Source organism: Leopardus geoffroyi, chromosome A1 (assembly GCF_018350155.1).
Source record: "Leopardus geoffroyi isolate Oge1 chromosome A1, O.geoffroyi_Oge1_pat1.0, whole genome shotgun sequence".
Lineage (NCBI taxonomy): Eukaryota > Metazoa > Chordata > Mammalia > Carnivora > Felidae > Leopardus > Leopardus geoffroyi.
In genome coordinates this window covers 179135880-179152642 of record NC_059326.1, presented here as the reverse complement: position 1 = coordinate 179152642, position 16763 = coordinate 179135880, and the positions used below count along the sequence as shown (strand labels likewise).

Below are 16763 nucleotides of genomic sequence, written 5' to 3'. Positions count from 1 at the left end.
AAGTTTGCAGTTACAAAAGACTTTCACTCATCTGATCTTATTTGCTCCTCTTGGCAACACTTAATAGGGATAATTGTTCCCACTCCATAGGTGAGGCAACTGAGCCCCAGGTAATTTAGCAGGCATCAAACTTGGAGATTTTGACTTCAAGTTTAGTGTACTTATCACTATATGATTTTTCCCATCAACCGCTTATAAAAATCTACTTTATTGCAGCAACCTTACCCTCTGCCAGAAGGAAATGATGTGCTTAGTAATGAACACAAAAGTGCTTAGCTCGATTCTTGACACATAGTGCATGCTTGGCAGGTGACTGCTACTGTGAGGAAGGGGCAGCGTGGTGGAATAATTGAGATCATAGGGCTTGTCATCAGAAAGATCTGGACTTGAGTCCTGAGTCTGACCCATTCTGTTCTCTGAAAATGTTTAATGCAAGCTGGGTCAAATGGCTCAACTTCCCTGAGGACATTAACACCTGCCTCACAAGGTGCAATTGTGAAATGAGTTGCAAATATGCATGTGGAGCTTAGTTGTGGTGCCTATACTTAGTGTGCAATAAATGTAGGGTGATTAAAAGGATTTGCTCACAGACCTTATTGTAAGGACACAAAGCAATGTCTGTCTTGGAACCAGATGTTAACATTTCCTAATTAAACACCTTGTTCTTTAAAATTTTCAGGCATTCCAAGGCCTCCTGTCTTTGCCTCTCACTTGACCTTACATATCTAAGAGAGTTTACAAGGGTGTTTGTTCTGCGGCCCCCACAGCTTCTGTGCTCTACAGAGCAGGCCTCAGTTGTGGCCAGGTACCTGTATATGATGCACGCTGTATTCTGGCAGGTACTGCAGTTGTTGAGATCTTGGCCAGTTCGATAAAAGTTGCGCCTGCAAGATAGAGCATTTTCTGGATAAATCTGTGGGCAAAAGCCCCATGGGATGCACACATTCTAGCTACTTGTTTCCTACAGCATAGCACTGGCCCTCTCTTGGGTAGCAGTGTTCTGGAGTTGCATGACAAATAAAGAAACAAGAAACCCATGATACTAGGATCTCACATTTCTGGAGGGCTTTATAAATGTTTAAGCACTTTCATATCTGAGGTTTTCTTTATGCTGACAATAAGCCCGTGAGATGAGTCAGTTACTCTTACCCCCACTCCATAGGAAGGGAAACTGAGGGACTTTGCAAATGAGTAGAAGAGGTGAGATTCTTAAAACTTCTGACCATGTCATTCAGTGCATTTCTCTGTATCACTGCATTGCTTCCCTCTTATAAGGCAATGTTGGTTCTAATTCATATCAGCAAATGCCAGTTAATTACTTCTCTCTTCCACCCTTTTGCTCATTAGCTTTGGCCATTCCTTCTACTCACTCTTTAGGGAGAACTTTTTCAAAGGACAAGCATTCCACACTTAAACGACTGCCTTCCCCCTCCCCAGACTGGTGCTGAGTCACCCAGGAAAGCATTTTGTGACTTCTTTCCTCTTTGCAGAATTGTGATCTCATTTGAGGTCCTACCTAGCAGATCAGTGATGGGCTGGCTGGATCCATCAGAGTGGTTTGTGGAAGGGAAGGTCAACAGTACCCTCAAGTCCTTTGTAACAAACACAAATAACTAAAATCCTGTGCAAATACAGCAACTTTCTAAGAGGATGGTGTGTGTGTGTGGGGGGGGGGGTACCTGTGTGCTGTCATTTTCTCCCATCGTTAACTGGCCCCCTCTCTTTATGAAAATAATTTTTGACCCTGTTGTTTCATTGCCCCCCCCCCCTTTCTCCAGTCTGTTGATATCTGGAAACAAAAACAAATAGCAATGGAAATCCACCAAAGCCTAGAAATTAATGAAACCCATCTGCAACAAAGAGAGGCCATTGGTAATGACTTGGGGAAACCATAGAACCTCAAAGACTTTGGAGACATTTTATTAACAGAAACCAATGCTCTCTCTCTGCCCTTGTCTTGGCAAATGACTTAGCCCAGTAGTTTTCAATATAAAAAAAAAAAAAATTCACCTTACCCTTCTGTGAGAGCGCGAGCTTTCTCCAAGTCTTGGATTACATTCAAAAGGACTTTAATTTTCTCTTGGTTCGAATGCAGAGATTCCTCCACGGACTGCAGCCTGCCTTGGAGATCACAGAGCTCTCCCCGTGCCAGGTGAATTGGATTAATCCCACCAGTCTCTCTGCTGCTCTGCAGTGTGGTCTCCCTCCTTGGAAAAGGAGCTGGGAGGTGACTGTTTCCTGAACAATTTTGAAAGTCCTGGGTGTCTGACTGGGTGGGGTTCTTTGCCATCTGCTCCTGACACATGGGGACAGATTTTGACACACTGTTAGTTTTGAGTGACAGCAGATCCTGGTGATTGTTGCTCGATGAAGAATAGTCTGAAGCCCCTCCCGGATGGGCTGGCTGGCTGTGGGAGCCTGGTGAGGGGGAGCGGTGAGTCCGTGGAGGTGAGGGAACACATGTTTCCTTTGACCGAGATGACAATGGTCCAAGGTCTTTGTCATCAGAGTTGTCTTTGGGCAAAAGCAATTCGGGTTTAAGTTTCCCTGTGCCTGGCATGTGGCTGGCATCGCTGGTGGCATTTAAGCAGGAAGGGGATCTTTCTGAATCTGATAGTGGCACTGTTCTCCCATCACCCGGACATATGTCAACCAAAGGATGTATGGAGTTGCTTATATCACCTGACCTGTCTGGGCTGAAAGTGGACTTTCTAGCTGCCCAGGTAGGACTGTGGTAAATATCATCGGGGACCTGAATGGCAGCAGTTGCTTTCTCTGAGGCCCTCCAAGCCCCTGCTTCCAAGCATATGCTAATAGGCCCATTGCTCTGCACCTTGGACATTCTAGGAGGAAATGGATGAGACACTTTGACCCTTTGAGGCCCATCCTCAAGATGCTGAGCCAATCTTAAGTAGGCAAGGTCAGAGGACACAATGTCCTGTTCAGAGAGGTTGCCGTTGACCTGGATGGCACTTTGGGATGCTGTTGGCATTTCTACCAGGGATTTGCTGGCTGTGAGTCTCTTCCTTTTGAAAACTGGGAAATGCTTCCTGAGACTGGGGGAGGTTTGGATCGCAATGTTCCGAAAGCCCCCTGCCTTCTGGGACCTGGGGAAGGAGAGTGAGTAGGTGGGAAGGTGATGGTGCCTGGAGGCTTGAGTCTTGCCCATCGCACCTGGGTCCTCAGAAGTCTGGACATCAGCCTCAGCTAGGCCAGGTGGAGTCTTACTGGTCCCATCTTCCTTGAATCGAACCTGTTGAGATTTGCTCCTGCGGTGGTGGGGTTGCTTCACAAACTCCACTGACTCTAGGCTGTTACGCTTTAGAAGCACAGGCCGCACTTTCATATTTTGCTGGGCCATTGAGCCTCAGTTGAGAGGATTGGGACCGTACACTTCTCTGGGGCACATTTCCTTAGGTCTTTGGAGCAGCATCTAATGATGGCATCTCGGGCATGGAGATCTGCCAGCCAGGATGAAGTGGTCCTCTCCTCTGTTTATGGGAAGCTCTGTTGGCCATTCCCAGACAGTAGATTCTACTTGAGAACTAGCCGTAATGCTCCCCCTGCAGTTAAAATACTATTTCATTGCGGTGGTAATTGCCACTTAGATAAACAATGAGTTAGGCTAATCATTAAACATCTGATCTACCAAGAGAGCTGGTGGGCTGTTTATCAAGAGAGGCTGGCAGGCGGTTCTGATCCTGGAAGAAGCTTGCTGTCTTGAACAAAAAGACAACAAAAGTACCATTTAGGGGATAGCGCCAGGCTCCCAGTGTGTGAATTCCAAAAGAAACCTGCTACGTCTGGAACATACGGCTTCCTTTCCCGGAGCATCAGTTTCCACTGTAAAACTATAGGAAACTTAAACACATCTTCTTTCCATAGCATGTAAGCAGACAGGGAAATCAGTGACCTGGGGGCTGGCTTCTTTGATGATACATGGTGCCCCTAAGGGAACATCCCCATTTGTGTCAATCACAAGTTCCTCCTTTGGGGCCATTGTTTTCTTTCATGCTGTTTCCCTTTTTGTCACAAAACTCAGTGCTGTGTGACCATGACAGGATTGAGGCATCCGAGGGCATTCAGAGGGCAGAGACCCTGTTGGAGTGTCTTGGCTGAAGTTCACATGTAGGCAAAGTGAGCCACATCTGCAGCCTCTGGGAATTTGAGTGAGAACTGAGCTCACTGGGCCTGGGGGCAGGGGTCTGAGGCCTGGCAGCCCTGCCAGCCAGCAAGGAGCGTCTGAAAGGGAAGAGAGAATAGTTGTAACTGAGAATGAAGTTCAGACCTGGGTTTCTCTCCCAATCCCAGCATCCTCGCCTAGTGCTTTTGAGTAGGTGCTCTAGGAGTAAGTCAGCCGTACCGCCCCTCTTTCCAGTCCCATGGTGCGGCAACCACCTTGTGGCCACAAAGCCTGGGAACAAAATGCCTGTCTGCCTGGACCATTTCCTCCTCCCACTCACTCCCAGGCACCCGTCAGCCAGCTCCTATTCATCTTTGCAGTCCCAGCTTACGTGCCACTTCCTCTGGGAGCCTTTCCAAGGACTCCTCCCTCATATACACCTTCAGTGCTAGACCACAGCAAGACCCATTATACCTTCTCAGCACATCCTTCACAACACAAACTGCATCTGTCCTGAAAGAACCATTTGTGTCTGCATGTATTTAGGTATGTCTTCTTCACTAACCTGTAGACTCCAGGATGGTTGGGGATGGAGCCTTTTTTTTTTTTTTTTTTTTTTTTTTTACCTGCTTGGATATTTCCAGCCTGCTTCTAGGCTCACTTTGGGTGTATAATGAGCATTTGTTGAAAGAGTGAATGGCTAAGTAAAGGATCCCCTGGAAGCAAAGGAGGCCTGGGCATAGTACGGAGGTCCTAGGGCATCCTGCCAGTGCAACAGGGTGCTGAGTTTTCTCTGCTTTGACTATAACATTTACTTAAGGACAAGATTTTCCCCTAATGTCTTCATTTTTCAATTGCTTTCCGGAAGATAAATGTGCATAAAATTATCCATGGAAGGTATACTTTGTAGTAAAAACATTTACCATTTATTGAACACTTACTTTTACCATACTGAGGTCTTTGCATGTATTAATCATAATAGCTAGCATTTACTAAGTGCTTACTAATATGCCAGATGCTGTGTGGTTTTTTTTTTAATGTTTATTTATTTTTGAGAGACGGAGTGCAAGCAGGGGACAGTCAGAGAGAGAGGGAGGCGCAGAATTTGAAGCAGACTCCAAGCTCTGAGCTGTCAGCACAGAGCCTGACACAGGGCTTGAACCCACGAACTGTGAGATCATGACCTGAGCCGAAGTTGGACGCTTAACCGACTGAGCCACCCAGGCGTCCCTACCAGGTGCTGTTTTAAGCACTTTACAAGATATAACTTTTCAATTCCCTACCCTAGAGAGGTGGATACTCTCATTTTCCCCATTTTACAGCTGAAGCTGAGGCTCAGAAAGTTTAAGTAACTTGCCCAAGGACACACAGCTAATGATAGCAGCGTCTGAACTTAGTCTGTGCTCATCACCTCTACACTCCATTGCCTCTCCAATATTGCATCATCTCACTTAATCCTTAAAACAAATCTATAAGTGTTGGAACCCCTGTTGGACTGAGGAGGAAACTGAGGTTCAGAGAGGGTAAGTGCTCAGTGAAGGAGCTGAGATGTAAGCCCGGGAGTTCACGATTCCAAGGCCTGTGCTCTTATCCATGAGGTTTTGAAGTTGCCCCCTTGGGGTCTTCCTGGTCTGTAAGGCAGGTTATATCTGTGATTTGAGAACAGAGTTTGAAGGCCTGTGCAGGTCTGGAGAGGTGCAGGGAGCTGTCCCCTGGCCTGGCCATGGCAAAGAAAATCTGTTTTCTCTAAGTCCAGTGGATCCCACAGCACTGGGATGAGACCAATTTGAATGTTGCCTGGGTTGACTAAAGGATTTTAAAGGAAAATAAAAGTGCTAAGTATTTGGGTATCTTTGATTGAGTGTTCTGTCTGTGGTGTCCAGTCAGGAATTATTAGATAATGCCCATGGCAACTTTGGCTTTCCAGGCTCCCAACTACCTTGAGAAAGACCAACTAAGCCTGTGGGGCTGGAGCCATTGAGTGGCAGATCTGAAAGGGAATGGGATCCGTCTGTAATGCTAATGAGTTGGCCTGAGGCCCTACAATGACTCTTCACATTCTGAATATACCTTAGTCCTGAGTTAAAACCCCTGTCCCTTCCTGGCTAAAGGGTTTGGGGTAATACTTATCCTGTCTGAGCCTCATTTTTTTTTTTTTTTTTTTTTCATCTGTTACAATGCAGGTGATGCTCACAGCATAGACACAGATGCAGGAGTTTGATGAGAGAAGTCAATGAGACATTTATGCAAATCTCTCAGGACAAAGCTAGGCCTACAGTAAGCAGTCAGTATGGGTTAGCTGTTGCTATGAATACTGTCCTCTTCATCTGCAGCCAGGTTTCCTTGTTGTGAGTGCCAGAACCACTATCCACAGCTTTTTCAGAGCAGGTAGAACCACTCTTGGGACAGAGAATGGACAGTGTTTGGGGGAATTACCTCACATTTACCTTGCCTATCTGAAAAGCAGGGCTGGCTTCTGGGAGCTGCAACACCACGCTACTCTCTGGGAAGATAGCCCTGCCGGTGATGGGTTCCCACCTCACTCAGTATGACAGTCCCAAACAACTCCACTTTTGTAATCAGTTTCATGTTTCAATGACTGCAGAATTTTTAGGTCTGGAAAAATTCAGTAGTCCATCCCTTTATTCCATGACTAAGTCCTCTCTGTGTCATCCTTGCATGCAGCAAGTAAGCCTACCTGGTTACCTATAATGACAGGGAGCTCACCATTTAATCTCATAGTTGATCATAATTATTACAATTTTTTTTAATGTTTGTTTATTTTTGAGAGAGAGAGACAGAGCAGGGAATGGGTGGAGAGAAAGGGAGACACAGAATTCAAAGCAGGCTCCAGGCTCTGACCTGTCAACACAGAGCCCGCTGTGGGGCTTAAAGTCATGAACTTCGAGATCATGACCTGAGCTGAAGCTTGACGTTTAACCAACTGAGCCACCCATATGTCCCAATAATAATTATTAATCATAGCAAATATGTATTAAAAACTTATTATAGCCAAGCACTATGTTAGCACTTGACATTTAATCCTTAAAATGGCCTTCTGTATGTGATCCCCATTCTGCAGAATGAGCAATTAAGACTTGTGAGGTTAAGTCACCTGCCTGAAACTGCACAGCCCATACCCTTAATGTTTGTGCTGCGGAGTCTAGATATTTGTATGTCTACTTTTATGGATTTCTTTGCCTAATTGTCCACTGTCTTCTTCCTCTCCTTAACTATTCATTAGCTCTTCATTCTGGGTAACTTAACTCACTTAGGCTACAATTGGCTGAAGCTGGTTTTCGTAAGAGCTAATGTTTAGTGAACATTGATTATGTGACAGGCATTGTATAAGTGTTTTTCATTTACTGTAGTCCTTAATCTTCACAACAATCTTAAAGGCAAATGCTATCTGTCCCTAATTTTATAAATGAGGACACTGATGCACATGAGGTTAAGTGATTTGCTATGTCGCTCACCTGGTAAATGATGGAACTGACATTTGAACCCAAGGACTGATCCTGGAACACAGGCTCCTAACCACTGGTCCTTCCTGCCTTCTCCAGGACTGGGGAAGGACTAAGCTTCTTGTGTAAGGCTGTCAGACAGGTTTCATTTTCCTCTATATTTTCCTTCTAAAAGTCAGCCATTATTCTAGTTTAGCCCTGCTTTTTCTTTTCTTTTCTTTTTTAAGTGTTTATTTATTTGAGAGAGAGATAGAGAGCAATTGGGGGAGAGGGGAGAGGCAGAGAGAGAAGGAGAGAGATAATCCCAAGCAGGCTCCACAGCTGTCAGTGCAGAGCCCACATCCACAGAGCTTGAACCCACAAAATGTGAAATCATGACCTGAGCAGAAAATAAGAGTCAGAGGCTTAACCAACTGAGCCACCCAGGTGTCCCTAGCCCTGCTTTTTCTACAGGAAATTTATGTACCCTTTCTTTTGATATTTAAAAACATTTGGTTTTCCATTTTTAAAGGTATTACATGTTCATTGTAAAACTTCAAATAATGTATATAATGAAAAAAAAAGGAAGGACAAAAAATTACCTAAAATCTCACCATCCAGAAAGAGCCACTAGGCATCGCTGATTTGGTAAAGTTCATTCTATGCATCTTGCTGGTACCATCTGCACATTCATTGCACGCATACTGCATACACTTGCAGGTTTACAGGAAGCCTTTTTTTTTTTTTTTTTTAACCAAACAGCATGGAGGAAGTTCCACATTAAAGCATATAGATTCACACCATTCTTTTAGGTAGGCTAATAGGACTCTGTTGTCCTATTGTCTGGTTATACTATGATCTATTTAAATAGTATTTTTGTGTGTGTAAATATTTAGGTTGTTTCTAAATAGTTGGTTTTATTAATGCTGTAAATAAAATTTTTTAAGTATGTGAATCTTGGAACATGATTTCCTTAGAACAAATTCTAGAACAAGAATTAGTGGGTCTAAGTACTCATAGATTTTACATTTTATTGATATTACCCCTTTTCCTTCCAGAAAGTTCTACTATGCAATTCCACCCTTACTGCATGAAAAGGACTTATACCAGAGTCTCTTTGTCGCTGTGTTTGGTCAGTCTGATGATTTTTTTTAAGGGCATAGTTTGCCAATCCCTGCCAATAAAATGGGAAAGAATTATATATCATTATTCACATTATGGAATTTAAGATTGGGCATTTTCCCATATATTTATTGGTTTTATACTACATTTGGAATGAAAAGTTGAAAATGACAATTTGAATAATTAAGTTAATGTGGAAACTGTTGTGTCCTAGACATAACCTAGGAAGCTTAGTAAATATAAAAATTTCCACTTTAAAAAAATTGCTTGTTTATATTCAATTCTTCTGCTCCCAATTCCCATCATGACCTTTGCACAGATGTTCTGGTGAGTACACCTGGTTAAAAGGAATCACCCTCTGTAGGCCTCAGGTCTTCACAGGCTCCTAGCTGGCCACTAATTGATAGGGAGTTCCCTAGCCTTGGTATTTAGGGCTTAATTAATATCTTGTCCAGAGTTCAGAATGGTTCCCCAGAGATATTGCAGTAGTCTGTTGCACGCCCAGTGACTGGGAGTTATTGCTGATCTCTGCAACACTTTATTCCTTCCTCCCTTGATTATTGACTTATTGAACACACACTATTTATGTTCCAGCCATGCCTTTGGTCCACTTTTGATAGTCCTCATGAAATAAGTGTCCATTTAGTAGGAATAGAAACATTTAGTACAATATCTGTAGGTTAGAAACCTTTCTCTAGAATAGACTCCTAGTCCTCTTCTCTGACATGTAATTAGGCTATACAGTAAAGGGTTAAGTGCCTAGGCTTTAGATGATGATTGACTGGGAGTATAATCTTCCATTTCCTGACTGTTGACCTGGAACAAGTGACTTGGCCTTCATAAAATCAGAGTTGTTGTGAGGATTAAATAAGATTATCTATATTAAATAGCACAGTCAATGTGAGCTCATCAGATAGCTTTCAACTGGAGACCATGGGATACTGGTGAGTGGGCCTTGGCTCACTTACTTTTCCTTGGGGGAATAAACTGTAGGTAAATATAGAGGAGGAAATGTACAATACAGCATTCCCAGGAATCTTGTCCATTTCCCTGCATCTCCATGCTTTCTCTACCACTTTGGCATTACACTTGTCTCCCTGTGCCATGATTATCTGCTGACCTTCAGCCTCCTCAATTAGACTACATGCTCCTTGAAAACAGAAGGTGGTCATAGTCAGTTTCAACCCCTGGCCCTTACCTCCAGCTTGACACAGAACTGGTGTTTACTTCTTGTCAAAGCAATGAATATAATCCATATTACCTAATTTGCCTTAGCTTCTATGGCATGGAATAGTTGTCATGGAATAAATACTTGTGCAACTAATTAATTAAGAGAAAATTAATTAATTCACTTCCCAATTGCTTTTGCTTTTAATGATATATTATCAATGATGTATCAACAGCAGGTCTCTGGGGCAAATGAAATGTCTGTCCTTCAGTGTACTATATTTGCTGTATTTACGACTCAGATTGAATTTGGTTAAGCCTTATTGAGAACACATTATAACTTGGGCACTGTGATAAACATTGTGGAGTTTACAAAAAAGAGTAATTCTTGATCCCCATTGTAGCACTAAGGAGGTAGCTGATAATGCCTCCTCATATGGAATGAATCTCTTGGAAGTGGTACAAAATGTTGTACAGAGTTGGGGATGACTTGGAGGAAGGTATTTGGTTCATTTTATATATTCAAATCCTGCTTCAAGTACCAGGAGACTTTACATTTTAAATAGGGTTGGACTTTATCCTCTAGGCCAGGAGTCAGCAGTTTCTCTCTCTCTCTCTCTCTCTCTCTCTCTCTCTCTCTCTCTCTCTCTCTCTCTCTCTGGCTCTAAAGGGTCAGATAGTAAATACTTTCAGCTTTCCTAGCCATATGATCTCTGTTGCACCTGTTTAACTCTGCTGTTATGGCAGGAAAGCAGTCACAGACATGGCTGTGACTGTATTCCAGTAAAACTTAATTTATAAAATAGGCAATGGAGCAGATTTGGCCTGAGGTTTGCCACCTCCTGCTTTAGGTAATGGGGAGTCACTGATGGGTTTTGAGCAAGGGAGGCTTGATTAGATTTTTGTTTTTCAGAAAAGGCTCTATTTGCTGATACATTGCCATCTCCCTTCTCCTTCTGTACTTAGAGTCAGTAATAATAATAACCCTTACTATTTATACCATACTTTACCACTTACAAAGCATTTTCAAATTCCATGTAATCCCTACTAGGAAGGTTGGGAAACATCACCCCTGTTTTAAAGAAGAGGAATCACTTCCAGAATAATTACTTGTCCTAAGACACAGAGGTGGAGCTGGAACCCAAGCTCCCTTGATGCCAGATTGGATCCGGTGGAGAGCACCAGTCCCCATCCTACTACCCCCACTCCATTTGGACTGCCAGATGTCTATTTTATGCATTGGTCATTTTCTGCCAGATGAAGGATACATATGTAAAAGGAAGGAATATGTCTCATATTCCTTTTATATTCTTCAAAGTATGAGGCATAGTGCTGATTTTTTTGGGAGACACTTCAAAAATAATTATTGATCACTTACCACTAGATCTTGTGGTTCTTCACATCAAAGTTTAGATTCCCTTCCATTTACATTCAGTTAACTGCTTGGCCAGATCTGTTGGTGTGCATTACTGCATACCTATCTGAAATTAAAGAATTAATGTTTGTGGCCCAAGTCTTTGTCTTTCCAATTGAGAACTGCCCCAGCAGCCTTCTCAATAAGGAACAGAGAGTTGGTACATTTTGGGGCCTATTTGAATCTATACTTTCCCACAAATGGTCAAGAAGTTAAAGGGAATTGGCTTTATTTTTGCCTTCTGGAATTACTAAGCATAGGTGTACTTGGGCAAAATTAGACACCAAAAGGTGAGGTTAAGATCAGAACTCATATATTTGGAGTCTAGAAAGGTATTGGATATGTAGTGATCACGAAATCTTTTTCTCATTTTTCAATGTGCCACGTTTGACCTTTTCTCCCAATTTCTACTACTTATTCTCGTGTCTCCACCATCTATCATCCATACCAACAAAGAAAGGTCTCCATTTTGCCTCCTTTACCATCCATCCACCACACAGCAGCCAGAGTGATCTTTATAAAGTTTAATCAGATCACATCAGAGCTCTCTTTGAAAGTCTCCAAAGATATCTTACTGAATTTAAAGTAAGGTCCCAACTCTTTACAAAATCTGCAAGAACCTACAGCATCTTGCTTCGCCTATGTTCCTCATTCCATCTTATGTCATACCACTTTCACCTTTGCTGTCTATGACCTGGGTCCTCCAGTCCTGGACATGCTGGATTCATTTCTGTCATCTGGTCTTTGCACTGGCCGTTCATTTCGTCTAGATTGCCCTTCTCCCAGATCTTTCCAAGGCTGAACTCGCACTGATGTAGCCTCAGCTCCAAGAATGTCCCAAGAGGCCCTCCCTAATCTCTTCTCCATCCTCCATGTCCTCTGTGGCCACTACCCTGTTTTATTAGACTGTTTATTTATTTGTTGATTGTCCCAATTTATTGAGAACCTCAATAAGCATTTATTGAGTGAATAACCAAATGAATTCTTGTCATTAGAGTCTTTAAGGACTCATACAACCTTAGAAACAGAACAGAGAGCTTTAAAACTTTAGACCTTGGGGAGTATCTCATTCAGTGGATTTCATATCTTCTTTGTAAGTGAAATAATATTTCTGAATTCAAGCTTAAGTCCAATCCCAATATCTGAGACAGAATAAATCTAGAAAGTTTTAAAATAAAGAATAAAGTTCTAGAAAAGGGGGGATGCAGTGCACCCCCAGTCACTCTGAGCCACACCCTGGAATCCTAGGGCTCCAAACAAGCCCAAGTTGAAAACCACTGAGTCAAACCCCTTCATTCTGCAGATGGGGAAACTGAGGCTCTGAGAAGTTCTCCTCTACCCATAAACTCTTCAAAAAGAAAGGGTTTGTATCCCAGCCCCCACTATGACTCCTGACACAGAGCAGGAGCTCAGGGAACATGTGTTGAGCTGTTCAGGTGACATACTAAGTTGAAGGCAGAAGTGGAACTGGATGCCATTCTGGAGCTCTGTTCTCTAATGCAGCAGTGAGGATGGTGGAAGGATCATGACTTCCATCTGGCTCAGGTTCAGGTGCCTTACTTGGAACTGGACCTAGTGGACAAAACCAGCTTCATGCTCCCAAATACCTTTCACATGGATGAGGAAGCCACCAATGCTATTATTTGGTTCCAAACCCCAACCCTCTGATTACATTTGTCAAAGAAAGCTGGGAAGATAGTCTTGCCATCTCCCTCTACGTCCTCTTCATTCTTAGTCTCTTTCTTCTCCCTGCTATTCCTTTTTTAAAAAAATTAGAAAATGTTTCAGGCATGCAAAACAGCATGGAGGAGAGTGTAATGAACATAAACAAAAAAACACAGCCTAGTTTCAAAAGAAAATGTTACAAATCCAGCAGAAACCTTTCCCTTCTGTTCCTTCTCCTCTCTCCTTTTATTCCCTTCTCCTGCCTTCCCTGTGTCTCCTCTTTTGTTTACTCTTGCCCTTCTCTCCTGATTTCTCTCCCCATCTTCTCCCCCAATCCTCTTTGCCCTGCCACCTTTCTTGCCCCCTTCTGCATCACATTTCTCCTTCCTTATCCTTGTCCCTTTCTCCTTTTCTTCTCTTCCTCATTATCCCTTTCTCTTGCCTTCTTCTCTCCTGCATCTTTAATAAGTTCTCGTGGGTCAGTGACTCATTCGTTTGGCTGTTCAGTGTTAAGGGTGGGAACTCCGTATCTCTTGGAATTGCCTCTCCTACAAACCTTAGGGTACCTGCCCTTACGAGGATAGTTGTTTGGTCCACATGTCCTCCTGGCTAGAGGCACTGGATCCTTCTGCTGCTACTTCTGAAAGGTCACCTCCAGCCTGCCTTCTCTAGGGTAAAAGTTTTACTACCATCGGATGCAAGTTATGGCCATTTTGTCCAGCTTTTTCTTATAGAGGAAAGAGCAATAGCCGAATATACCTCTGTATTTTAGTCAGCATTTCCAGAAGGTTTTTCTGATATCTCTCACTGCAGTTCTTTTCTCTGCATCACTGGGAACATTTTCTTGCCACTTTTTAGGTTGTAGTCTTTTACCTTTAAATAATTTTATTTACTCTTCTTGGGACCAGACACTGGGAAACCTGCCTCCTCAGACATATGGAAGAATCTGGACCCTTTTGGATTTATCATTAGACAAATAACTCTATGTGTCAGATGGGAGTGAGGGGTGCAAGGTTCAGTGGTTATGTCTCACCCCCTTCTCCATCAGCTCAAGTCCAGAAAAGCCAACAAATAGACCAGTGATTTGCATTCGTATAAACAGACTCATTCATAGGGTAGAGGTGGCTTGGGTCATTTCTAGGTTCTTTTCCAATGTTGAGACATCGACACTTCCTGTTTTAGCATGAGATGGGATCCAGTGGCAGTAGAAGCAGGCAGGAAACGCCTCCCCAATTAGTACCACCTTCTTTGGTTTTGTGGCACCTGGGAACTCTGTTTCACTGTTATTTAGTCTAAGTTACACTTGGTAACTTCATCCTATAGATTATCTACAGCTGTTAGGAATAAATTGGAAAAGTCTTCCCATTCCAAAGAGATTTATGTTTCTGTGTAAACCAATCCAACATATTTGGTTGATTAACATGCATGTACTTACACTAAAATAAGAATGGCTCCAGTGACCCCTCCACTTTTTACTAGCAATGTTAATGTTTTCAAAGTGTTTTCAGATTTACCAGCCAATTTTGGCCTCACAATAATTCCTGCCAAGACCAGGCATTATCACTTCCATTTTGAAGATGAGGAAATTGTGGGAGGCAGAAGAAGGATTTGCCCAAGATGAGTGTGGTCTGGCAGAACCCAAGGACCTCAAATCTTTATTAGATCAGGGAGCTTCCCTGGGGCCTGGAAGAAATTGAGTGCCCACCAGAGGTGCCTTGGGTGGGAGCCAGCAGAAGAGCCTATAGCCTGAGCTTGCAAGGGACCCCCACCCCCTGACATACACACACACCACACACCTACCAGGGACAGTTGTCAAGCCCTGGACTCTGCAGTGCTCCATCCACTGTGGCACTGCAACACATTGGCAGGCAACTGCAATGAAGGCTTTTCCATTTCTGGATCCCTGCCCACACTGCAGAATTTTAACAAGGAGAAGGGAAGGGGGGGGTTACTTTATGGTCTGATCTAATCACAGATAAACTGCGAGCTCAGTGGCAGCCAGCAGTTGCAGAAACAGAGGACTCCAGAGCTATTAAAGAGCCCACCCTTCATTTCTGAGATGAGCAAATGGTGTGCCCAGCCAGTATCATGTGTGGCACATAGTAGGCACTCAATAAACAATGGACACCACTGTTCTTTTTTTTAAAATATAACTTATTGTTGAATTGGCTTACATACAATACCCAGTGCTCATCCCAACAAGTGGACACCACTGTTCTTATTTTTATCATGACTACCATTATGCATTGGGCTTCAGGTCACATAGAGATAGCACAAAATTCTAGGAGGTGAAAGTCCTTGCTGGGGGTTGTGGCAAATCTCCAGTAATATTAAGGGTAGAATTAATAAAAATGAAGTTTCAGAGAAAATGCTTTAAATGTCTCCTCTCATTGTGTTGTTGTTCTTTGTGAAGCTGTTTGTTTGTTTGTTTGTCCCCCAAGGAACCAAGAAGTTTTCTGTGGCTTTTTGTGGTCCATTTCCTTCTGACTCCTTCCTGGTCCTCTATTACAGGGATCTCAGACTATTGCTGAAGCCAGTGTCCTTTTCTGGCTCTCTTGTATGCTCTCTGCCAGTGCTAGTTGTGAAGCCCCGTCTGCCTCCCATGCAAATCACAGGCCAGTGAGGACACCTTTCATTCCCTTTCACTTGACAGGCCCACGGTGTTTGCCTAAGAACAAAGATTTCCTATGATATACCTCACGAAAGCATAGAAGCTCATGTTTAAATATCTTCTCTCCTCCTCCTTCTTTCCTTCTCTTCCTTTCTTTCCCTTTTCTTTCCCTCCTTTCCTTGCAAGGGTAAGGATATATGGACAGAGAGCCAGGCATCACCTTTTGGCAGCAGCCCAGCCTATACCTAGCCCAGACCCTTTCTCATCCTCCAGGGTAGAAAATGGAGAAAGCACTGAACTGGGTGCATGCACCCCTTTCTTGAAGGTTTAGGGGCTCCTCACTCTTACCCATGTGCACTCAGCCAAGTCTTCTCACCCCCTGCCCCACCGCCACCTAGCCTGGAGAGGAGCAGCCTCCTCTCATGCTGGATCTCCCCCAGTGCCCCCATGCATTCCTCAGACTCTAGCCACTGGGGGTATTGCCTTCCCTCCACATCCCCAACTCTAACCACAGCCCCTAGGAGTAGGGGGACTTCCCATCTCCTAGAATGAAATACTTACACTAATATGGTGAGACTTTTTTTCCTACAAAGAGTTATTTCCATGCTTATACCTATACTGCTGAATGACCTAGAACAAGTCACCTAATCTCTGTGAGCTCAGTTTCCTTCTTTCAGAATGAGAAGAATAACTGGCTTATGTAATTAAGTATCTGGCACATAATAGGTATAGTAAGGATCAGCCAGAGGACCTCTTGGCTTTCTATCTTCCTTCGTTCCTATTTTTTGGCCTGTGTATCATTCCCTGATTGTCCCACCTCGCCCTTGTCTTGCCTGGACATGGACCTTTATACAAATGATATGGTTCTCAAGCCAGGGCCTGGCCACCCTCCATGATCCCAGCTGGGCCCATGCCTGGGGCTGCCTCTCTGTATCCCAGTCCTGTGTTTGAGTCTGGCTTGCTGGACAGGGGCACAGGATTGGAAGGAGTACCCAGAGCATGAGACAGTGAAGAAGCCAGCAACCACTGTTGCTGGGGGCAATGGTGAGCAATGCCTCAAAGCCCTCATCAGTACTCCCTAGGATGAGATCCAAAACCTTCTGGGCCTAGAGTTGATATGCAGTGGCTTGAAGTGGCCTGATAATTTAGTTAGTGTTGCACACTGGACAAGGAAATACATTTTGAAGATGGACTGTCTAGGTTTCAAACTGGCCCTGC

The 16763-nt window shown here is 43.6% G+C and overlaps 2 protein-coding genes across 6 annotated transcripts in view; one reads left to right on the top strand and one right to left on the bottom strand.

Moving 5' to 3' along the window:
* The window catches only part of DOCK2 (dedicator of cytokinesis 2), a 416990-nt gene that overhangs the window by 216613 nt on the left and 183614 nt on the right, over positions 1-16763 (top strand). The window lies entirely within an intron of this gene.
* INSYN2B (inhibitory synaptic factor family member 2B) overlaps positions 1-16763 on the bottom strand; it is a 121645-nt gene that overhangs the window by 17704 nt on the left and 87178 nt on the right. For all 5 annotated transcript variants that reach the window (XM_045502016.1, XM_045502026.1, XM_045502007.1 and 2 more), the window contains 2 exons: positions 2016-4242; positions 810-884 (listed from right to left, as the gene is read on the bottom strand). In XM_045502016.1, coding sequence (XP_045357972.1) covers positions 810-884; positions 2016-3361 — 1421 coding nt within the window. In that variant the 5' untranslated portion in view covers positions 3362-4242. The remainder of the gene's footprint in view (positions 1-809; positions 885-2015; positions 4243-16763) is intronic.